The sequence below is a fragment of the Nannospalax galili genome, unplaced genomic scaffold, assembly GCF_000622305.1.
Source record: "Nannospalax galili isolate Female #2095 unplaced genomic scaffold, S.galili_v1.0 scaffold318, whole genome shotgun sequence".
In the NCBI taxonomy this organism is placed as follows: Eukaryota; Metazoa; Chordata; class Mammalia; order Rodentia; family Spalacidae; genus Nannospalax; species Nannospalax galili.
Genome location: NW_008341889.1, coordinates 3,991,724 through 4,017,042, shown reverse-complemented (window position 1 = coordinate 4,017,042; position 25,319 = coordinate 3,991,724). Strand labels below are relative to the sequence as shown.

At 42.6% G+C, this 25,319-nt stretch overlaps 1 protein-coding gene across 4 annotated transcripts in view; it reads left to right on the top strand.

Annotated features, from left to right (window-relative positions):
• Positions 1-1,111: 1,111 nt before the first annotated feature.
• Corin (corin, serine peptidase) overlaps positions 1,112-25,319 on the top strand; it is a 277,674-nt gene continuing 253,466 nt past the window's right edge. For 3 of the 4 annotated variants that reach the window (XM_029565707.1, XM_029565705.1, XM_008837696.2), the window contains exon 1: positions 1,606-1,975. In XM_029565707.1, coding sequence (XP_029421567.1) covers positions 1,712-1,975 — 264 coding nt within the window. In that variant the 5' untranslated portion in view covers positions 1,606-1,711. Of the gene's footprint in view, positions 1,484-1,605; positions 1,976-25,319 lie in introns of those variants that run through there. The other variant, XM_029565706.1, reaches the window with a different exon arrangement.

Below are 25,319 nucleotides of genomic sequence, written 5' to 3'. Positions count from 1 at the left end.
TTCACAGACTGAGTTAACCGTGGCCCTCAAGGTGGACCTGGCAGATGTATCTCCTGTGCTCATGGTTCCCAGTGGGTGCCTGTGGCTGATGGTGTGTGATGAGGCAGTATCTTAGTTTGAGCCCGTTATGAAATGCCACTTCTTGGGAATCCCAGGGCAGCCATCTTCTAGTTGAATAACCTTAGGCTAGGTTACCTGAGCCACAATTTGCCTTTCATCTCTAGAACTGAAAGAGTTCATGTAAAGTGCATAGTACCAAGCCTGCCGTTCAAATGCCTGGTCTCATGAATTCAGGTTGTTAGAATCTGACTTGCTCACCTGATGTTAGAATAACATGAAATCAGTGTTCTGACTGTTCATACGATATTTTCTACATTTCATTTTTGAGAAAGTACCAGTTACCATCCCTCTCCCACATGTACAAAGGTGTACCTTTGAACAAGCAATGATATTCACAGGGCAGGTGACATATTCTGTTGAGTGTGTGGCCTCTAAGGGAGATGGATTTATTCAATATAATTTCTTGAGTAACTTGAAAATTTTAAGATCTTGACTGACATTGGATTAAAAATAGTTGCCAAGAAAATCTTAATGGAGTCTTTGTTCTTGTCTTGGGTTTCAAGCGGTGTAGCAATCTTTGCAGTGAATGTATCCAGTGCCCTCCCTGCCTGCCCAAGGAAAGTGGCTGCTGATGAATGACAGAAAGGCAGGGATTTGCTTACTCCTTACTTCAACCTGTGGGTGCTCTTGGCAGGAAATCTCAGGGTTTGGGATCACAGGCTGGGGTTCTTCCCTATCCACAAGCCTGAGGAGCAACTTGGGCAGTCTTGCAAAAAAGCAGTTTCTTCAGTAAACTTGTAACAGAAGGCAGACTTGCAATTTGCTTAATGCAAATAATGTTTGCCTTCAGACCTTAAATCTTCAAAGATAACAAACTAGGCGTTGAATTGCCAGTGCCGGCAGGCAGTCATTTGGTACTTTCAGGCTGAAAGAAAAATGGTCTAGGGTTTGATAAAGGGAATTTGGAGAAAAGCAGTGGTTTTCGTTCACATCATTCAGTATCAAAGTCCTGTCCTTTGCTGCTCCAGGCCTGGAGTAGAAGGGGTTTTCTGTTTTGTTTTGGGGTGTGGGCGCAGCCGACTCTTGGCTTTCTGTCTGCCTTAGGAGAATATCTTCTTTGGAGGTGGGGGTGGGTATGGAGAATGTGTCATTGAGGGTTATGGGTAGGACCCAGGGACGTGAGTAAAGGGAGGGAGTGGTCTGCCGGTGGGGTCTGCCCAGCAGACAAAATATGGGGCTCCCATCCCCTGAAGTACAACTTCTCTCTGAGTGAGGAGAAAAGCATCCGTAGTGCCTCTCCCAGGGACCCACAGCGCAGAGAAAATCGACCAAGATAAGAGTGAACAGAGGAAAAAAGATGTTCACGAAACCCCCTGCCCTTGCTCCGGACGAGCGCAGCAGCCGAGCTGGCGCTCCAAAGCGGGTAAGCTCCACAGTCCGCGCTTCTCCCGCGCGCACACACAAGTGGCGTAGTCCGAGTCCTGGTGACTTCAGGGTCAACCTTCCCATCCCGTCCCTTCCTCCCTCCATGCCCAGGGTGCCACCTGCTTCCTGTCCGTTGGTCGGTGAGCACTGACTTCGCGGTGCGGGCTCAGGACCCTGCAGCGGGTCCCCTGGCGTCAGGTCCTCCACTCTGGACGCTTACAGGGTCATGGGCAGGGTTTCCTTCAGCGTCCGAGTCAGCTCGGTGCGGAGAGCCGGTTGCTCTTGTCCCGGGCGCTGCTACCTGTCCTGCAGAGTTCCGCAGGGCGCCCTCCACGCACCGAGTGGCCTCGAGCGCTCGCGGGCGGCTGGGGAGACTGCAGGTGGAGCGGTCGGACCCGGCCCCTCTGGGACCCGCGGCTTCCTCTCCCGGCCCTCGTTCCAGGCACCTGGCAGCTGGAAGGATTGCATCGCAGCCCTGCCTGCCCCAGACGTAAGCCTCCCGTCCCTACTGCGCACGTCCCAATACTGCTCGAACCTTGTCTGTCCCTCCTGCAGTGGCCAGGACAAGCGCCCCTCTATAGGGACCAACCCAGGATTATCCTAAGCGTTGGCATCCAAAACCCCCTGGCTGGAAGTGTTAAGAACTCCTGGGTCCCTCGCATGCAAACTTTCTCTGTCGGGGCACTAGGGCGCTGGCCGCTGGTGGAGGGGCGCAGCTCCTAGGCTTTGGCGGGTTTCCATCCAGTCCTGGGAAGGGGTGCCGCGCTGCACTTGCACTTTCTGGAGCTGAAAGGAAGCGAGGGCACCGCGGAGGGTCCCCATGGCCTGTGCCTTGGGGAGACCAGTCTATTTTGCAGTCGTCCTTGCCTGTGCCCTGTCGCGTCCTTAGGGCCCCGGAATTAGGGGCCACCTCAAGGGTCCCAAGCTGTGCAGGGGGACGGTCACGTCTGGGTCCTGCGGGAAGAGAGAGGCCCCGCTGGATTCCTATGGAACTCAGTGCCGGCTCCCGAGGGGCGGCTGTTCCCTGGTGCCAGCCTCAGGAGGCCTCAGGATGGCACTGTGGGCGCTCAGCTCCTGGTGGCTTCTCAGTCCTGGGACACGTCCAGGCGCTGTTTACAGCTCCCCAGAGAGAGAGCAGTCCCAGCAATTCGGAGCTGCTTCACTCATACAGAAACTCCAAGAGCAGTGCGCTGCGAAGACCTCCAGTGTAAGACTTTTCGCACAACTGTGCTTTACAGTTATAATTTTGTTTCTAGGATTGGAAGGAATTTACTGATGGAAATGAAAATCTGCAAAAGAGCAGCGGGACTGCTAACAGAGAGGGAGCCAAACCAGAATTTACTGGTGATTATTGTTCAACGACACATTTTGCTGGAAACTTTTAAGTTAGAGGCACTGCAAAACAAAACATTAATTCTGGCAAATGCCCCAAAGAACAACAAACCAGGCTTTTCGTGTTTGTATGTCAGTCCCAGTACCACCAACTACCACCAACATTCACTACCTTCCTGGTCCCCAGTAATTTTATGTGAAGTTGATCTCTAAATCAGTCACCAAAACCAGGTTTCTGGGTCTTGAAAGCTTCAATGAGATGTCTTTGAAGACAGCCTGGGTACTCATAGGATCTGCCTAGATTCCATCCCAGGAAACCAAGTGTTTCACTGATATGATCTATTTTTAGAGTGACTTGGACAGGGAGTAGCCTAAACCTTAAGATAATGTAAGGCTTTTTTAGGGAATGGGTTCATTCTAGAATATTCTTTGTAGGATAGAATTACTGTATAAATGATTTAAGCCCAAGTTAGCCTTCCAGTAGGTTAAAGAGACACAGGGAGAACTGCTTTATTAATCTCCTCAAGTGTATTTCCAAGAATAATGAAACTTTTTAAAAAGATACAGAATTGATTCCATCATAAACTTTCCTCTTAATGTTGCAGAACTCTTGGGGACAGCAGAGCAGGCCTAAGGGCTCTGCATCTTGCCATACTGGCAAGACAAGAGGGTAGGGTGGGAGGCGCTGACATGACCTTCAGAGTTAAACCCAGGAAGAACAGGGCTGGGAGGCCAAGAGGTGCACGTAAGGTAAGCAGTGCTGGCCATACTGTGTCTGGGTGGCTATTATCTCAGCACAGTTCTTTAAGGCACCCAGCCCCCTTTGCCCCTTCCACTTCACCCAGCCAAATGGAAAACCACACTTATTGGCTAAAGGATACTGGCCAAAGTTCTACGTCCCTAACAAGTAGTCAGGTAACCCTAGACTAACTTCTTCCTTAACATCTTAAAATCTTTCTTTCTTTCTTCCTTTCTCTCTCTCTCTCTCTCTCTCTCTCTCTCTCTCTCTTTCTCTCTCTCTCTCTCTCTCCCCCCCCTATCTATTCTGAGGGCGCACATTTCTCTCTCTCTCTCTCTCTCTTTCTCTCTCTCTCTCTCTCTCCCCCCCCATTCTATTCTGAGGGTGCAAATGGAGGAAATCTCAGTGAAATATGCCAGTGATGGCATGCCATAGTAGGAAGGCCACAGGCTGGGTATCAGAACTTCAGTTCTAGTCTTTAAAAGCAGCCAGACTCTGGGTAAGTTACATCATCTTGCCGGGTGTTTCCTTCATCAGAGGGAATAGAACCATTGACCACCTGTAAGGACACCATGTGCATGAAGGAAATAAATATGTATCAGAAGCACTATGTACAATAGTTGGTGCATTCTATGAAGCCTCCATAACCATTAAAAAACCCTTCACTGAGATCTTTATGTGCAAAACCCTGTACATATTTAATATATACAATGTGACTTTGAAATAATATGTCCCTGAAGCCATCACCACAATTAATCCCACGAATATACCCATCACTGCCGAAAGTTTCCTTCTGCACTCTTCATTATTGATTTGCTGGGCATGGTGGTGGTACATGCCTTTAACCCCAGCATTCAGGAGGCAGAGGTAGACAGATCTCTTTGAGATCAAGGCCAGCCTGGTCTACATAGCAAGTTGTAGGCTAGCAGGGGCAACAGGGAGACCTTGTCCCAAAAAGCAAAAACCAACCAACTAACCAAATAATGTTTAGGATTAGATCTACTCTCTTAGCAGGATTGTAATGTATAATATATTACTGTCAACTTTAAGGACTATGCTATGCGTTACTCTGGGGCTTAGTCATTTCACAATACTTCCATTTGTGAGTCTTTTTCCAAATACCTTCCCATGTGTCTTCTCCCACCCATTCTACTGTTTTCTGATATGATTTGACATAGTGGGATCACAAAGTATGTCTGCCTCTGTGTCTGGTTTATTTATTTCATTTAGTGTAGCATCCCCTGGGTACATCCATCTCGTTACATACAGATGGGTCATATAACAGTTCTAGCTTTCATTTTATAAAGACCCTTCCTGCTACTCGACAGAAGGGCTGCACTGGCTTGCATTCTTGCCATCAGTATACAACGGTTTCCCCTGGTTTTCTCCATATCTAGCACTTTAAAAAAATCTTTTGCTTGGGGATAATAGCCATTCTAAGAAGTATGAGATATTATTTTATTGTGTTTTTTTATTTGCATCTAATTAGAGGAGTTGAGCAAGTTTCATATACCTACTGACCATTTGTGTGATTCCATTGGAAAAACGTCTGAGTCTTTGACTTATTTGAAACATCAGGTTAATATTTATTTATTTACTCATTTTTGCTATTGGGTTATTGGAGTTCCTTGTGAAGATACTAACCGTTTATTAGATGTATGATTTGCGAACATTTGCTCCATCGTATAGCTGACTTTTTACTTTCTTGATTGTTTACAGTACAGAAACCTCTTACTCTGCTGTAATCCTAGTATCAGCTATTGCTTTGTTACCTATATTCTTAATGTTATAGCCAATAAATTATCCAAGCATCCTATGCTGAGCAGTGTTTCCCATTTCCTCAAGGAGGCTTATGTTTTGAGGTCTTTATGTCTTTAATCTATTTTTATTTGTTTTTCTGTATGGTGTGAAAATAAAGGCCCAATGTTATTCTTTTGTATATGAGTGACCAGTTTTTCCAACACCATCTATTGGAGAGGCTATATTTTCCCCACTGTATATTCTTGGCATCCTTGTCAAAGATCGGATGACCCTAAGTGTATGGGTTTACTTCTAGGATCAGTACTTTTCTGACTCAGGTCTGTTTTTACACCAGAGCTATATTGTTTTGATTGCTGTAGCTTTGTCCTATAATTCGAAGTCAGGAAATGTAGTCTCCAGCTTTGTTTTCCTTGCTCAGAATTGTTTGGAGTATTTGGTTCCTAATCTGTTTTTATAGATGGAGCTGGTCTCATCCTTGTAGTCAGATTTCTATGGTTCTAGAGCTATTATGCTATGCAGTAGAGTAGCTGATAGCTGCTGCTTAAGATACTTAAATGTAATTTTACCTAATTAAAAAAAAAATCCAAGTCTTCGGTCTCTCTAGGCTCATGTCCAGTGCTCAGTATGGCATGTGGCTGCTGACTACTTTTTGGACAGCATTGCTGACAATCCTTTTCACTACAGAATGAGCTTCTTTCTCAGTGAGACTCTTTGGCAGTGAAGAGCTCTCCCAGGGCGGACCTGTACCTCCTGCCGCTTCCTTCTCTGTTAAGGTTTTTGCATAGCTGAATCACTTCTGGGTTTCAGGGGACTTTTACCTTGTTGCTGCATTTGTTGACTGGGAAATGGATAGATTCCATGATAAATAAGTCAGTGTGTGTTAATCACAAGATTCTTTGGAATTCCCCACTTTGGCCTCTATTTTTGTTGTAGATTGCTTTTTTTCCCACTGATAGTGACCTTAAAAATGCCTGGCTTTGGAACAGAGACTGCTTTAACAGAAAGGCTCTTTACTCATCACATATTTCCTTCCATGCTGTAGCAATTTTTACAAAAATCAAAGTACTAGAATACTGAGTTTGATGTTTGGCATAAAATCCACTGAGAGTGTTTGATTTCTGTAGATTTAAAAACTGATACTCTACCTCACTCTGTTGGACTCTTTCCTAGACTTATCATTGTTGGGCAAACCATGTATTTGACTTCTTTGATGTTTTTTTGACAGTTTTCTCTCTCTACCTACACTAGAATGCTAGCCTGCAAAGGCAGAGATGTTTCAGTGTTTTCATTCATTGTTAATGAGTGTCTGATATACAGTGGGTACCTATAGCTACTTGTGAATGAATGGTTACATTGAGATATATTTGAATCTAGTTAAAATGGACAGGTTCTGTATTAGTTTCCCATGGCTGTTATAACAAAATGTACAGCTGGAAGCAACAGAAAAGTATGTGATCACAGTTTTAGCAGCTACAAATTTGAAATCAAGGTATTAGTAGGGTATAGGGGAGACTCCTTCCTCTAGTCTTTTGAGTTTCTGGTCCTTGGTGTTCCCTGGCTTATAGATGTGTCTTGCCAATCTCCACCTCTACTGACATGTGCTCTTCCTGGTGTTTTCAGGACACCAGACATATTGGATTTCCAGCCACCCCAATCCAGTATAATCTTTTCTTTGCCATGCCACCATTTCTTACCTTCTAAATGTTTATTCTGTTTCTGCTTTGGCAAATCTGATTTAGAGTAAATAACACACATTATGTTTGCTATTCTTGCAGAAATGCAATCACTATGCAGTCACTGTGCAAGGTGGAAGATGATGGTCTGTTCATACTACCTTTCTATCTGAGTGTGGGGTTCATGGAGCGACATACTTTTGAGTTGCAGGGTTGGCAGATTTTTCAAGTTATGACTATCCCAGGATTTTCTCCAGGCTTTACTCATAAAGGACCACAATGCCCTGGGGTACCGGCTCTGTCTGTCTTACTCTTGAGCATTTACTCACCTCTGGGCTCTGCTGAAGGTGTCCAGTACCTCTGTATTTTCCTTCTCTGATCCTGCAGGTAGTTGCCCCATCAGCTCTCCTTATAAAAGCTCATGTGGGACACTTCTCCATGTTCAACCCCCCAGAGCTGGTAGTGACAAACACATGCCCATTCCTGATCAGGCTGGTAGGGGATCCAGAGAGGTCCTTCTGGTCATCCATCTTGCCAATCAGTAGTGGTACTGAAATTATGAAGGGCTCAAAGTGATGTGTGTGGAGAAGGACAGTGAACTACCAAGTTGACTTAGAAGAGGGGCGAAAAATACAATGGTGGGTTGTAAAGGCTATTTAGTGGTACCCATGAGCTGACATAGCCCAGGGACCCATAGGTTAATCAATGGCTTTTGAAGAGTTCTTTCTGTTATTAGTACCTGGGGGAGTTTTAAAGAAAGGCTCTCTTTGCCTATGTAAAATGTCTCTCTGAGGTCAAGAATGTGTCATTTTGTTAAATTCCTCCTGTAGCCTATTAAAGATAGATATCAGGAAGCTTTTGTTTTTGTTTTTGAGTTAAATTTTTTAAAATTTATTTTTATATTAGTGTATGAGTGTTTTGCCTGCATGTATGTAAGTGTATCTAGTACCAATGGGGGCCAGTAGAGGGCGTTGGATCCCCCAGAACTGGAGTTACTGATGGTTGTTAGCTGCCATATGGGTTCTGGGAACTGAACACAGGTCCATTGCAAGAATACTCAGTGCTTTTAATTGCTGAGTTATCTCTCCAGCCCCTGTTTTTTACTTATTTTGAGACAGAGTCTCATGTATCCCAGGCTCAAACCCCAGATGTAGTTAAGGCTGGTCTTGAACTCCTGAGCCTTCTGCCTCCACCTTCCAAGTGCTAGGATGACAGGCATGTACCACCGTGCCCAGCTGACAATACTAAGAACTCTTAACTGGGGGCTCCATTGGCTACCTAAGTAATGAAAACTGTCTTTATGAGTAGTTTGGTATAAATTCTTCCAACTAAAGCACCACAACTTCCCAGGAAGTGAAAGCCAGGGGCTAAATCTTTGAAGAATTCACTGGGAAAGCTCAATTTCTAAGTGAGCGATAAACTCTGCATCAAGAGTGCAGGGGAGAGAGAGCTGGGTGGAGCCTGGGTCACTCTGCCTGATCTCCACTCAGGGCCGAGTGAGCACAGGATAGCAAAAGGCAAGCTGATCTTCGCTTCACAAGGCCAGTGCCTTATGCACACCTGTCTTACAGTTCGCTGTGTGGTCCCATGTTAAATCTGTGCCCTTTTGTCCTCATACCTCAAACCAATGAGCTAATCAGGTATTCTACTGGCGAGGCTGTTCCACCTTGGAGAAACTGGCCACACAGGAGTCATTGATTGTTCTCCAGTACAGCACTTTGCTAAGGATTTTCAAGGCTTATTTGATGATACGTGATCTTCACCTTCATCTATATCAGAGCCTCATCCTGCAGGCAGGAGGCCATGCCTCTGGGGTGTGGCTTGGAAATAAGAGCTACATTGTTTGACTTAATAGTTCTCTCTTGTCCTTTAAGACAATATTATCTACGTAAGGCAAAATCAGAGAAATAGGAGTTCAGTATTAAGTGGATATTATGAAGCTATGAGATTCGGTGGAAGTCAGTTAACCTTCTTGATCCTGATTTCCTCATGTGTAAACTGGCTCTGCTTCTATTTCTGAAAGCTACATGTTAAATGTGGCCATGGAGACTGAAAAGGGCACCACGCCATTTACTTTCTTTTTCTCCCTTGGCCTCTCTGACAGTTGAAGAGCTGCCTTGCTCTTTCCTCCTGACGCCAGAAGTGTGGGCTTTTAGAATGCCACTTCTCTAACTTCCTGACACCAGGGAGGTGCCAACAATTCAACTCGATTCTGACAATTTACCTAGAGTGAGTGGCAGATCCTACAAGGTGAAGGGCTTGTCCCACAGCACTGCCTTCAGATGTTAGTAGCAGGTCCTTAGCCACCAGCGCTACTGACTGATGGCTGTAAGTTTGGGGACCCTACACCTCCCTCTTCAGGTGTGATAATTTGATAGACTGACTCATAGAACTCAGGAAGACATTTTTTCCTTTTAAAAAGTATTTTATTTATTATTTTCATTTTATGTGTGTAAGTATATTGCCTGCTTGTGTATAAGTGTACCCGTGTTGTGTAAGTACATCCATTTCCCTGGAACTGGAGCTGTGGATGGTTGTGAGCCACCATGTGGATGCTGGGAATTGAACCCAGGTCCTCTGCAAGAGCAGCCCGTACTCTTACTGCTGAGCCATCTCTCCAGCCCTGGGAAGATTATCTTTCTTAAACTTACCGGCTTACGATGAGGGACACACACACAAAAAACAGCAAGGACAAGAGGTATAGTGGGGTAGGTTGTGCCCCCTCTGGCATGTGAGTGTGTGTATTGACTTAACAACTGGGAAACACTCCAAATCCCAACGTTCAGGAGCTTTTATGGAGGCTTAATCAAACAGACATGATTGATCGTTAATTGAATTTCCAGTCCCCTTTTGGGGAATGGGACTGAAAGTTGCGAGCTTCTAATCAACGTCTGCTCTTTCTGGCAACCAGCCTCCATCCTGGAGCTATTTAGGGGCCCGTTAGGAGTCTAGAATCACTTCATTAGCACAAGAGGTGTTCTTACCCCTGCTGTCACTCAGGAAATTCCAAGGGAGGACACAGGCACTCTGTGGGAATGGTTATGGGAGATGCCACAGGAGATCTGCCTGGGCAGGAGGCACCCACACAGACCTCAAGATTGGCTTCCCTCTTGTGAGTGTTTTCTATTTCTTACTACCATTAACCTCTGCCCAAAGGCTGTTCAGCCCCCAGAGAAATCCAATCAGAGCAAATTCTTAGGCTGTTTAGACCATCCCAACCCAGGCTTCTCTGAGGGCAGGAGCTTTGGCTTGAAAGTCGGCTCTGACACTACCCGAATGAGCAGCTTGGGGATGTGGGAGGAAGAAGGAGGGTCAGTTACTGAAATCAGAGTCTTCTCCCACATGGCCCAAGATCAAGTTGGGAGCCACATGTGCCCCTGGGTACCACTGATGAAGAGCTTGACACAGGAGAAAACATTTTCTTAAGAGCTATGCATTTAAATTTAAAAGAAATAGGAAAGAAATAACATGTGTTTAGAATAGCAAAGAAGCCAAATTATCAGGTAACGAGGGAGAATTCTGGGATCTCTGTAATTTAGGAAGGTTGGGTATAAAACAATTCAGGAAGTAGAGTGAGCCTGATTAGAGGGATCATTCAACCTGAGCCAGGACATCTGCCCTGGCAGCGGTGGGTGAGGAGGCCGCAGAGCTGGCTCAGGTCTTGCGCGTCCCTGGCTGGCTGGGGCTCCTCTGGCAAGCTCATTTCCTTTCAGGCTCAGTTCCCTTCCCTGAGAAGTGGGAACAACATTTCTCTCACAGAGTTGTGTGGGGACTCAGTAAATGAATGCTTCCTGAGCTACTAGATAAATGTGGGTGTTTTCCTTGTTATTACTGTTTTCTGTGGTACACTGAGATGAGATTGTCCCTAAAACAATATTTCTCTTGATATGAAGTCTGGATTCTGGGGAGTTAGTTATTCTCTTTAGAGAAGATTAAAAGAAGAAATGTTGCTTTTCAAAGTCAAGGCCCCCTTATGAGTAGGACAGAAACAAAAATAGTTGGAAGTTAATGTCAGCTCTGTCCAAAAACATCAACCACAGATTCTGTCCAGTAACTGCAACTGAAAAAGGATCAGTTGAACTGAATTTCAGTAATTATTTTATATGACTCAAATTCTAATATGTTATAATTTTAATGCATAACCAATTCAATTTTAAAATACTTTACTTTCTTTTTATAGCAAGTCTTTATACTTTAGAACTCTACAAGCATATCTAAATTCAAACAGCCTACATTCCAAGTGCCCGGTGCACATGGCTAGCGTACATCTTGTAGAATAGTACACAGCCACACAATGGCCACTGAAGTACAACCAAGTTCTCATCCCTAGCACTGAGTACCTTGGAGGATGCAGATATCATAATGCTCTTATGACAAGAAGGAGGCCTCCAGTTAATATGCAAGAAACAGGGCTGTGCTTCAAGACGGAGATTAGTCAACAAAAGAAACAGCTCTCTCCACAAAGGGATTAAAGAGATGGTTTGTTCTGTAGTGCAATACCAGTGACATACAGATTTAGGTTTCCCCAAATACTATGTTCCAATGAGGTAGCAATTTCATGGACTTCTTATAGTAACAGAACCAAGGTCATAAATGAATGAACTTTTCAAATAATACATTTCTGGGCACATTGGATAGGTGGGTACAGAAAAGCAGGGGAATCTGTTCTAAGCCTTAGGTGCTGTCTGACATTCTTAGCCCATTGGCGAAAACTAAGGGTCTGTTCATACATTTCAAAGGATTTACCTAATGGCCATAAAAGATGTTTGGGCATTTGCAGGGTAGGACAATTAATGGCTAGTAAAGATACCCTGAGATAACATGGCTCTAGACATGCAACATTTTAGCCTTTCCACATCACTGAAGTTCTCAATTTGTCAATCAGCCTTTGCAGACAGACAGCGTCCTTCCAGGAATTCTCCCTCACAGAATGGAGGGTTGTACTTCGAAAATGCAAGAAGGGGCCACAAGCTGAGGAATGCAGGCATCCACCCCAAAGGGAAAAAGACAGAAAATAATCTGTCCTCGGTCTCCAACAAAGCAGCCCCGAGGGCGCCTTGATTTAGCCCCAGTGAGACCAACTCTGGCTTCTGACCCCCGGAACTGAAAGCAAATGTTGCTTTAACCCGCCTGCGCCATTTGTAGTAGCGCTAATACATCGATCCCTGGCCCTCATTCCCTGGTCCTCAGTCCCTGGTCCATCATTCCCTGGTCCTCAGTGAACGTTCCCCTGAGCTGCTTCATCTCTTGGCTCAGGATGTTCATGGATGGGATGCCCTGCTGTTACTGCTCCTTTCCCCCAGCACTGGAGTTCATTCTTCTTTGGATTCAATTGAAGCCTGTGATGGCAAGCACTCAGCTGGTGTTCTAAGTGACTTACACAGGGGAGAGAGGTTTTTCATTGTAGGGTACGGTATGGTGCAGAGAAAAGGGGGGGTTGACAAAGCTCTCCACTCTCCACTATTTGCTTAATTTGGGGAGATAAAGCTAAAAAGTATCAAATTTACTTAATTGTGTTTGTGTGATGTGGTGTATGTATGTGAGTGTGTGGCATATATACATGTTAACATGGGTGTGTACACGTGTGCGCTGGGGAGCATGTGTGTACACGCTTCCGTGTGGAGGCCAGAAGCCGACTTCCCTTGTCTTTCTCAATGGCTCTGGCTTTGGCTCTTTCAGTCTCTGGCCCTAGCTCTGGGGTTACAGATGTGAACCATGACACAATCTTTTACAAGCGTTTGGGGGCTCAAGCTCAGGCGGGTCCTTGTGCTTGTGTGGCAGGCATTTTACTGACTGAGCTCACTAAAAGGTATTTTTGAAAAACTAAAGTCCATTCATTTAAAAAAAAAAAAAGTCACTTCCATGTAGGCCAGTAGGGCTAGCGAGTTAGTTTATGAATGTTCCAGACCACCTGACTAAGCCAGTGATTCTCAAACTTCACTTCCTCACCAGGAGGGCCTGGTCTCCCAGGGGCTTTGGGGACTCGATGTCAGTTTCTAGTCTAATAAGTCTGGGACAGAGCTCGAAATCCATATTCTAACAAGTCCCCAGTGCCTGCCTCTGATGCAGCATGCAGGAGGGTGTGGGAGCCTGGATCTTTCTCTGAAGACCTGGCCTGCAGGAGAAGCTTCAGGGCCTCACCTCTACAAGGAGGAGGCTGCATAATAGCGGAGGAAGACCCACAGTGACTTTCCTGCCCCAGGGTAGACAGTCCTCCCATCAATAAGTTCAACTGTGGTTTGCTAGGGAACTCCGGAGTCTGCGGCTCCTGGTCCCCTAGGTTGCCTCTGCTTTGTGTCTCCCACTCTGAGTCTAAAGTAGAATAAAATGCGGAGCTCCCCACATTTCAGCTAAAAATACCTCTTTTGCCACGGGCCAGCTGAGTTCTCAGATTTCCCAGCTGGAGTGCGTCCCCCAGACGGGGGGCTACCCCAGTGGAAAGTCTATAAGCAGAAAATACCAGGCTAAAAATAGTTCTGGGAGGCCCCGCAAAGCTTTCACACCCAGCTGCCCACTTGGGATAATCAATTCCACTGGTGGGAGAGGGAGGATCGTTCAAGGAGGAATGACAGACAGAAGTTTGTGCAGGTCCGAGTTTCGCTCCCTAGTGGAGGATAAGGCAAATGTAGAGAGCCTTTTGTGGTTACATTCTAGCCTTGTTGAGTATGGCCCTGATATCAGCAGAAGGTGACTGTTAGCCTGTCTTCTGTGTAATACTAAAACTGAGCTTCTTAACTTATCTAAAATGCAAGAAGATGAACCAGAAACTTCCCTCCAGAGGGGGAAGAAAGGCCTCTTTCAGGGATGGCCGTATAACCAATGGTAGAGCTCTTGCTTAGCACTGAAAAGCCTGGGTTCAATTGCCACACAGGGAAAAACAAACACACAACAACCAAAACCCCAAACAAACAGAATGCAAAACCCCCACCCTTTTTCTGAAAAAGTGGAAGCAAATGGGTTATTTTTAATATTTTAAATTAAGTTAAAACAAAATATTGATTGGTTGATTAGGCTTTTTTTTTGAGATAGGGTGCCACTTAAGTAGCCCAGGCTGGCCCTGAACTCTTGATCCTCCTGTTTCAGCCTCCCAAGTGCTGTAGCTGCAGACATGTGCCCTCATTCACTTGGTTTATTTCCATTTTTTTTAAATTTATTTTTATTTACTTATTTATTTATTTTTTTATTTTATGTGTATGCGTGTATTGCCTGCCTGTAGGTAAGTTGCACCTGTGTCATGCAATGCCCACGGGGGTCAGAAGAGGCTGTCAGATTCCCTGGGACTGGAGTTACGGACAGTTGTTAGCTGCTATGTGGGTGCTGGGATTTGAACCTGGGTTTTCTTCCAGAACAACCAGTGTTCTTAACCACTGAGCCATCTCTCCAGACCCCAGTTTATTTCCATTTTTAAGAGATTTCTCCCTTAGAAAGTTTGTTGTCCTTTCACTTATATTTCTCGAACACAAAGGAAAAACCATGTAAAGTATCTCCAAACTGACCTTTTCTCCCGTGGTAGAGCAAGGCCTCGAAATAGACAGCTAACAGTCACACCTTAGTGACAGTCTCATTCTCTGCTGGCTTAGTTGTCCACAGTCAAGGGAGGCCTAAAAGTATTGGATGGAAAATTCCAGTAGGCCTGGAGTTGTATCTTAGGGGACAGTACTTGCCTACTATGTGAGAGGCGCTGGGTTCTGTCCCTAACATACACACACACACACAAACACACACACACACACACACGCACCCACGCACGCACTCCAGAGATAAACAATTGTAAATTTTAAATTATGTGCCGTTCTGAGTATGTGATGGCATCTCACGACATCCTGCTTTGTCCTGTCCTGGATGAACATTGTCCCTTGTCCCGCATATTCACACAGAATAAGCTTCTTGGCTGATGTCAGAAGCTTAGTTGGTCCATTGTCTTGGTGTTGCTGTGCTGGTATTCATGCAGCCTTTATTTTGCTTACTCATGGCCCCCAAAGAGCAAAAGTATTATTGCTGGCAATTTAGATGTACCAAAGAGAAACCATCGTGTGCTGCCTTTAAGAAACACTGTCAATGTTTTTATTTTTATATGGAAAGAAATCATATGCTGAGGTTGCTATGATATAGAGTAAGAAAATTGTCTATTCAGGGAATTCTGAAGGAACAAGAAATTTGTGCTGGTTTTGCTGTCAAAACTGCTGCAAAAGTTACAGCCACAGGGCTTATATCTGTGCTTGGTCACTATGCCAAAGGCATTGAATCTGTGTCTGTATTTGGAAACACAGATATAGACATTGTTTGAGGTTTTAGTTATCCACCAGAGGTCTTAAAATGTGGACAAGAGTGACTGAATTGTTCTCTAAGGAGTGGAGAATTGGGAAATGCAAAGAGCCCTGAAACGTTCTTTGCACCAACTGTACTCCTTCAGTTCTTTCTGAGCATGACTGTCAGCACCAAGGGGGAGTAATGAAGGTCGAGCACCTGTGATTGCCCTGGTTGCTGTGGCATGAATACTACACATAACACACAAAGTGTACCTGTGCACTCCCTAACAAAGATATCGGAGAAGACTCATCATTCTTGTCTTGTAGTTTAATTGCTCTTTCATGTATGTTTTAAGTGAAAAAAATGAAAAATGGCTAGCATATGTACTGCTTTCAAAGGATTTCAAAACTTTCTTGGTGTTTTCCTGTTACTTACTCATTTGTGAACAACTCAGTTCTGAATTTTGTTGGTGGGCAGAGCAAGGTCTGATATGAGGCAGAGGAGGATAGAGGCTGAGGACCTACCCTTTAAAGTGAGACCAACAGGGCATGTTGGTAATCTGATGGTGTAAGGATGATGTGTGTAGGGGGATGTTGGCTGGTTGAAGGTGGTCAGAGTCTGAATAGGATGAGGGAGGCATCTATATGTGGAGGACCCAAGCAGGATGTGGGGACTTGAACAAGATTATTGTGGCATCTACTTGGAAGGTAGGAAGGAACAAGACAGATTAGATAAAGCCTGAAGGATTGATCAAATAATTAAACATGTATGTTAGGGTTCAGTTCTTAACACACACACACACACACACACACACACACACACACACACACACACACGGCGAGGGGGACTTGTGATACAGGATTAGAAATGGAGATATGAATGTAAATATATGTTTTTTCTAATGTGAAGTGAAATATATAAATCATTTTAGATATTAACTGTATTAGTTACCTATATATACCTAAGATACCCAAGGAGGGAAGATTGATTTGGGCTCATGGCTTCAGAGAGTTCATTTCATGGTAACTTGGCCTCATGTACTTGGGCAGAACATCGTGATGATGCTAATGAGGGAAGCTGTTTTTTTCTTCAAGATGGTAGGGCAGCAGAGACTAAGGAACTGAGGGCCAGGTATAACCTTCAAAGGCATGCTACCAGTGACCTAATCCTCCATTTAGGACCCACCTCCTAAGGTTTCCCAAACTTCCCCAAATAGCATCACCAGCTTCTGACCAAGCCTTCAACACACCAGTCTGTGGGGGACATTTCATATTCAAATGTTAATATTATATACACATATATGTATATACATATATGTATATACATGGATACATATATAATACATGTAAATGTATGGAGTGCATGTATAACATATACATGGAGTATCTACACATATGTATAACATGTATACATATAGAGTGAACACCCTGTGTAAATATATTTCCCCTCTAGTTTTATGTATAGAGAGGAACAGGGAAATCCTGTGAGACATTCAGCTCTTGCTTTTAAAATACTATTTTCTACAAAAAGAAACCAAGTTCCTTGAAGAAATGGCAGATTGAAAGGCAAATACAGGAGTCCAAAACATTTGTTTGTAGAAAGTAAGAAAGTGCTCACAGGATGATGTGGGTATGCCAAAGGGACACAGAAGCAAGCCTGAGTGGGTTCTCAATGGCCAAATAGATGGCAGGTTGAACATGGAAACAAAGATATTAACATGTTATAAGTCACTGGAGGGTATAGGTTTCCTGAACGTGGCATTTTTTTGGAGGCGGGGGCATGGTGGTTTTCTTTCTTTGTTTTGTGTTTTATTTTGAGACAAGGTCTCCTGTATCCCATGAGCTCACTAAGTAACCAAGGATGACCTTGAACTTCTGAACCTCCTACTCACATCCCCCAAGTGTTGGGATTACAAGTAGTCACCATACTTAGTTTTATGCAATAGAGAGGATTGAATCTGGACTTTGTGCATGCTAGGCAAGCACTCTGTCAACCTAGCAACATCCTCACCCTCGTGTTGAATGAAGCAGGAAACCAAGAATCACACTTCTAGAGGTACATAAATAAACGGAATAAATGGAAATTTTGAAGGGAAGGGATATTAACAATATTCAAAGCACCTTGCCACAAAATGCTTTTTAATTAACTGGGAAGGGTAATGTTATTGGAAGTCTTGGCCCACAACATCTTTATCATGTAGTTGATATGATTATCATCAATAAAAGGACAACTGTTAAAATGCAATGGGACTGAAATATCACTTTTGTGATATTTCTGCTAAAGATGCTTGAATTTTCCCTAAACTACCACTGAAGAACATTCTACAGAATTATTGACTAGTAATTTACAGATGTGTTAGCATCATGGAAGATTAGACTGAAGGATGAGGAAGAAGAGAGAGAATGGAAATGAAGTGTAATCTGTGATTCTGAAGTCGACCTTCTTGGTATTTGGGGGATTACCAGAACTACTGACGACTCCCACGTGGGGTCTGAGAATTACATGGTAGAAATACATTGATGTGATTTCTCGATTTCGATGGTCACAGCTTGTTTATGTGCTAGGAGATTCTTCTTTGTAGGAAATACCCATTAATAAATTGCAAAAGGGTGGGGCATTTAGTCGGTAACTTGATATTAAGTACTCCAAATAAAAGTTCTTTGTGTTACACTTTTCTGTAATGGGTAGGTATTTCATTTCTTTCAAAAAGGAGAAAAAGATAATTTCACGAGTTTTTTAAACTTGTTCATACACTATGGAAATCCTTTTTTATAGTGAAAGATAGGATAATGTTAATAGATAACTAGATTTTATAATTATAAATGAATACTTTTCAAAATTCTTAAATTGTGGGGCTGGAGAGATGCTCAGCATTTAAGAGAGGTGGCTGCCCTTGCAGAAGACCCAGGTTCAGTTCCCAGTACTCACATGGTAGTTAACAACTGTCCATAATTCCAGTTCCAGGGTACCCAACACCTTTTATGGCCTCTGCAGGCATTGCATGCCCATGATACACTTACATACATGTAGGTGAAACATTCATAAACATAAAAATCAATCAATCAAATAATATTTAATTGAAAACAGGATTATTTACAATAATGTCTTAATTATATTTTTCTTGTAACAATTAAATGTTGGTACATCAAGACTAGACAAATATTAAGCATTAAAAAATAATTGAATTAGCTCAGTCCATTTTAATTTGGATCTGAGGGTTTGCCTTTTTTTAAATGTACTTTTATTGTAATGTTCAAATGTACTTTTATTGAGTTTTTTGCATTTCATACCATAAATCTATTTTTTTAACTTTTACAAAAATCTTTATTGAGAATTTCATACATGCATATAAGGTGTTTTGATCAAATCCATGCCCACTCCCTCCCCTCCAACATTGCCTCCTCTGAAGAGGTAACCCTAAAATCTTTTAAGGATTAGATAGAAGTTCCCAAGTACTTTTGGCCTTTGGAACAGAGTATATTGCTAACAGGCCCCAGGACATTTTGACTTTTAGCCAAGAAACTGGCTACATTTCTTTAGGGTTGTTTTACCCTAACTGGCTAACCAATTCCTACCTCCTATTCTTATCATGCCATCCTCTGAAGGGGTTACCCAAATTGCCAAAGGGTGAGGCAACTGGAGTACCCCTTCAGTGGGTCTATCTAAAAGACTCCCAAATTGCATAACTCTTGTCTCTAAGGGGAAAAGAAAGTCCTTGAATCATGAATAGGAGATGTGAAGGAGAAGTAAAGGCAAGACTAATTAGCATTACAAGTTCTAGACAGGGAACTAGAAAAAAGTCAGAACGGCAATTTTCAAATGTTCATATGAGAGTCCATTGGAGTTTCTTGACAAGGGCTTCCAAAGGCATCTCTCTATTGGGTTCTTCCACATTTTTCTTTTGTCTTCCAAGGCTGGACTAGTTGGCTGGGAAGAGTGGCAGGATACTCAGGTAAGGGTCCAGTGACCCTGCTTGGCACTCCTTTAATGAGTGAGCACAGCCGTCAACAAGCCCAATTGTGACTATGTTTAGCAATCAGGCTCAGCCGAAGTTGTGATGGTGGTAGTTATTTCATGCAGAAGGGACTGCTGTACAGCATCATCTTATTTAAAGGACCACCACATGGAGGCAGGATCCGGGGGTCTGTCAGGCAGTCCCCTGGGTTCTCAGGCCCTTGGAGCAGAGGGAGACCAGAACCCCGCACTCTCTGGCGGTCTGTGGTCTGCTGAGCGCTGAGCCACTACCCCGATGAAGGTCCGAACCCACCCTCTCAGGCTCGGGTTTGCCTTTTCATAAGCAAATTAGATGCATTCATAATATTAAATGTGTTTAAGAACATTTATCATTTATATGTTTCGTTTTGTCTTAAAATATATACAACTTTAGCATTAGTAATAAAATGGAAACATATTCTTTGAAAATTGAAAAATGTTGCATATTCTTTGTGAAATACAATATTATCACTTGAAAATTGTTTTATTGTTAGAATTACTATCAATATTTGAAAAAATGTGATTGATGGAACTCTAGGATTTATATACATTTGAAGCCTTCTTTTCCATCAACAATTTCTTATAATTTTAGGAAATGTTATGTAATTCTTCCTATTCTGGATACTTCCATGATGAATAGTAAACATTTAGTACAACTTATGTCATAAATATGTATTAACATAGTAAGAAATAAACTGCCAGTGGAAGAAGTTGGAATGTTCACTTATTGGTTATGGTTGAAATAACTCTAATATTCATTTACAAGTATTAATAAGGAAGTGCTTGTGAATATTTCTTGTCATATTTTCAGTCTTAGATTTTTCAGTATGAGATTGTTTCCTATTCTGGTTGAACTGGACATTTAATTAAAAGGTAGCCAGTTTTGAAAATTCTCTTTCACATTACAAATCATTTACTCATCTTTTTTAGACAGAGTTTCACATCAAGGTGGCCTCAAACTCATGGCCATCCTCCTGCCTCAGCCTCCTGAGTGCTAGGTTATAGGCCTGACCACCATGCTTGGCTCTGTACTTACCCTTTATAGTATTTGTCACAATTTTAATTAAATGAATATTTGTGTCATTGATTACTGTATTTATCTACTGAGAGACTGTGTGTTCTTTTTTTCTTTTTTTGAGACAGGGTCTCCCTGTAGCTCCAGCTGGTTTGGATTCGCTATGGAGACCAGGCTAGCCTCGAACTCACAGAGATCTGCCCGCCTCTGCCTCCTGAGGGCTGGGATTAAAGGCGAGCGCCACCACACCCGGCCAAGACCGTGTGTTCTTTGAGGACAGAGAATTTGTAATTTGCTTGCCCATTTTCAACCTCAACTCTCAGCATAGTTTAACAGATCATTTTCTCATGCATTTTTAGTTTTATATTGTGAGTTTGTTTTCTGTGTATGTGACGAGAGGAGTCCTGTGTTCATGCAGAGTGACTTTGGTTTGCTTCTGACAGGCACCTTGGTGAATTTACCAGTCAGGGATCTACCTCTTCATGTATTTCAAAGCTTGGGAATTATACACCAACATAATATAAATTTGGTGTCCAAACTTGCTCCTAAGACAGTCTTAGACAGTTTCATTTCTCAGGTCAGGGTGGCCTCAAACACTTAAAAGAATCCACTTATTTACTTCTTTGGGGGGCGCTATTCTGTCTTTCACTGAGGATGCAGCAGTGTGAAAGTTCTGGTTTTAGGCAAGGCCATCAGTTCCAGCCCCAACCCAGACCTTTTCTTAGGTCTTTTTGCCCTCATTCAAACCCCAAACCGAAGCTAACTGGTCTTACTGTGGTGTCCACTAACTCATCTCTCCCAGAACCATCTTAGCACCAAGTTTCACAACTCCTGTTCTGACTTTCAGTTGCCCTTTCTTTTCTTGTTCCTGCAGACTTCTCTGACTTCTTGTGAATAGAATATAAATAGCATTAATAATCATTGAAGAAACTGTGGGTGGTTACATTGGAAAGGAGGAGAGAAATGACTCTTGAGAAGAGGTGTCTGTATACACTCATGGCTGTATGTATATGCTGTGCCCCCAAACCCTGGGAGATGGGTGGGGATTGCTTATTTGGCTTCAAGGTTGTGACAACATGTTCAACTACAACTGCCTTGAACTGTCTATGAAATTATTGGAAGGTTTTCTGTATTTGATAGGACTCTTTTAGTTGTAAGTTACAGAAATCTCTTAGAATTGGCTGAATCAAAGATTTGTTGAGGTTACCTGGTACCTCACAGATCTTAAGGGCAAGAAGCAGGTAGACATCAGGAAGGACTAGAACTTGGAGGTAGAAGATTGGTGAGAAGGGACACGTAAGAAGGAGATCAGCTGTGGGTACCAGTGTTCCCAGGAGAGGAGCCATGTACCTCTGCTTGTTGCTTCTAGATTAGGATGTTGTGAAATCCTTATCCAGATGTAGTTTGTGAGAACATTTCCTTCTCCCATCATCTTCCCCATTTTGGAGGACTCTTGATTCCTTCCATATTCCTCACTGTTTTTGTGTCCTGCTTTTGTATACAGGATTGGTTGTTTTCTTGTACTGGGATCTTTATTCCTAATCATGGAAATTCTGTCTTATCTCCCCCTCCTCCCCCCTTCCTCCTCCTCCTCCTCCTCCCCCCTTCCTCCTCCTCCTCCCCCTTCCTCCTCCTCCAACAGGGTTTCATGTATTTTATGTAGCTTAGAACTCAATATGTAGTCAATGACGACCTTGAACTCATGACCCTCCTGCCTCTACCTCCTCCCCCCTCCTCCTCCCCCTTCCTTCTCCAAAAAGGCCTGTGTGAGTTTTTAAGATCTCAGCCTGCTTCTTAGGTTGTTCTTTCCTGTCTATGTTTGATGTGAGTCCTGTTCTCTGATGGGTGTGATGCTTCTCTTTTCTTCCCTGACTACCTTATTTTTTTCTAGCTTTCTCTTCCAGATTTCCTTCTATGAGGTCTTTCACAATGAGAAATGTAAAATCAGTTCATTGTAAGTCTGCCAAAAGCTTTCATTTTCAAATAACTCTTATATCCTCCTGAGTTGACTGATTCCCACTCAGAAGGTACTAGCCTGTGAAATCTACATCTACAAAAGATTGGACCCAATCTTTTATGGACTGCCCAACGCCTTTGTAACAAGTATCATTTTGTTTTTCGTTTACTCTTAATTTTGTACATATGCTATCATACTAAGGAAAGGTACATGCAAAATGCATGAACTTGCCTGTAAGAAACATGTCACCTCAAAAGTAATACTCAGGAATTCTTAGAGAGTTTTATGCCACTTTCCAGGTCATATTATATTTAATATATCCAGAGATTTCATAGTCACCTGGCATAGTTGTCTAGTCTTTAAGGCGTCACTTCCTGTTTTTTCTTGCTTTGAACTACAACTTTAAGAAACTTCCTTTCCAGTTAACAACTGTCCATAACTCCAGTTCCAGGGGATCTGACAGCCTCTTCTGTCCTCCACGGGCAATGTACAACATGGGTGTGCTTACCTACATGCAAGCAACACATGGATACACATAAAATAAAAAGTAATAAAATAAAATATTTTTTAAAAAAAGAAACTGCCTTTCAGTAATTTCTCAGACTTTTGACCCCTTAGGCATATTTGTTCTCTGAAATTCTGTCCCTTTCTCTTTGGGCTCCAGCCATATATTCTTATCTATCAACTGAAAATTTTTTTTCCTTTCCAGGATGTTCTTTAAGGGTACCAGGCTTAGGCACTAATTCTTTACTCTCCATAACCTTTAGTCCAACCTTCAGTATTTTCTGCTTTTTGTCTTTCAGCCTAGCTGATCAAAATGTCAATTTTTAAGGAACTAGATCTCTCCTGGCTCAGCCAAACAGTTTTCTGAAAATCAGACAAGAATGTTTTGCACATCACCTGGATTGCCTTTGACTTCTGGAGAGAAACAAGCTAATGCAGGCACAGAATGATTAATATACAGGCTTGTTGAATTGCCTTTATGGCCTTTCCATTTGAAAAAGTTTTTCTATTTTACCCAGGGAAGATGGAGCACATTATGACGACTTCCATTCTTTTTTTATTTTGAAATATAATCATACACCTTTCTATAGATGAATCCATGAAGTAGGTCTTTATGAATCTTAATTCTGGACTATATTCAGTGTCCTTAGGACTACAAGATGGAACAAGGCTGGAATCTGTAAGCAAGTTCTGTACCTTTGAGGTGCTGTTTTCTCTATTGTTGAGTTTCTTCCATGACTCTGAATGTGGTTTAAAACAACATAATGAAATTGGGATCCATTTTCTCTAACACTCATCTTAACACTGCCAGATACTAAAAACCCTAATCAAAAACTCAAAGCCCACATTTGTATTCCACGAGAGCCAAAGGATCTCAGCTCTTTTGTGTTTTCTAGGCAGTGCAGTTTGTCCTTCTTACCCCTAACATCTCTATGATTTGTACAGATTCAACAGCCTCCTTTTGGCTATATGAAAAAGATCTAGTTCAGCCTCAGATGAAACATTGGGTCAGTTTTCTGGGGGAACCAGCAGAAGCTGCAGAAGCTGAAGTATAACATCCAGACTGGGTACTGGTCTGCTGAGACTGAGTGTCTCATGCCCTGCCTGCCCAAGTGGTACTTACTGTATGTGTATGTGTGTTTTTACTTGAAATACCTCTTACTCTTTCTCAAGATTCCTAGGTTAATGGGGTAGGTATTATGTTTTGAAAGACTTAAAAAATTATACAACTTCTTATTAATTGATGTTGACATTAAAATTCTGTTTTTCCATGCTGGGTAGAAGTGATCATAAGGTAAATGTACCTTTTCTCTGTGGGGAAAAGACATAACTCTCAGTATTATCTGAAGACCCTATGTTAGTTAATGCCTATAGAAGTAGAAACAACTTGTCTACTTAGGACTGGGATTTTGTCCACAGAAGATAGATGACCATATCATCTATGCACAATTCATGCTGTGGAATGGTGTAAGTGGTTCTCAGCTAAGGGAGGTGGTACTCTAGATGTGTGTGCAAATAATGTAGGACCTATTTTTCAGCAGTAACAGTGTGTGTGTGTGTGTGTGTGTGTGTGTGTGTGTGTGTGTGTTCCCACTGGCATTTATTAGGTCATGACTAGGCATACCAATTGTCCTGAAATGTGTTGTAGGATTCCACAGGAAAAACTGATCTGTTCAATGATGCTGCTTCACTTGAAACTCTCCCCTTCTGTCACTACACACATGTTCTGAGACTCATTGAAATACCGTTTTGTCTTGATGAAAAATACTATTTTACCTGTGCCTATCATTGATTCATTGCAATTCTTTTTAAACATGCCTGCATTGCTTTCTCTGTCCCAGGGTATTAAGTCACAGCAGTGGTGACATAGTATATCATACTTGAGGTAGGCTAGCGACTGCCTAAGGAAGATGCCTTCCTCATCTTTACATCCCTGGAGCACACTTGTATACAGAAAAGGTGCTGAAAAAATATCTCTGGAACAAGCCAAATTAATGAGATTCTTAACATGTAACATAAGTATGTTTTGTTATGGGAACCTCAACACAGATTTTCACTCTATTTTCTAACTAGAATAGTCATGATATATAGCAAATATGTAATGCATGTTAAGGTTGGAATTCATCCTTCTGTTCTAGGTATTCAGAAAGAATCTTCTGCTTCATCTAACACCTAACATCCCTAGTTGTGTGTTTGCAAGGCAAGATTCCTTTCAGCAGGTGGGTGCAGCAGGTTAATTGCTCGCCACATCTGTTTATGTTTTACTTTGCATTGAAATGGCTGAAATGGATTGTTGTGGAGCATAAAATCCATGTTGTCTTGAATGCTTTCCCTGATCATTTTCAGCTGTAGACAATCAGTATTTTAGATCTCTACTAACTTTGCCAGTATCTTTTAAGTCACAATGTTTCCATTGTTTATAGGATCTGTGAGTAAATTAAATCTCTATGATTTGTACAGATTCAACAGCCTCCTTTGGGCTATATGAAAAAGAGATTTGCTTCATTTTGCAATATACTCCGCTCCTTTAGAAGTGGGATAAGATCATCAGGATGTGAAGTTTAAAACATTTTTATGAATAAAGAGCTAAGATTTCATTTCTTAAGTGAT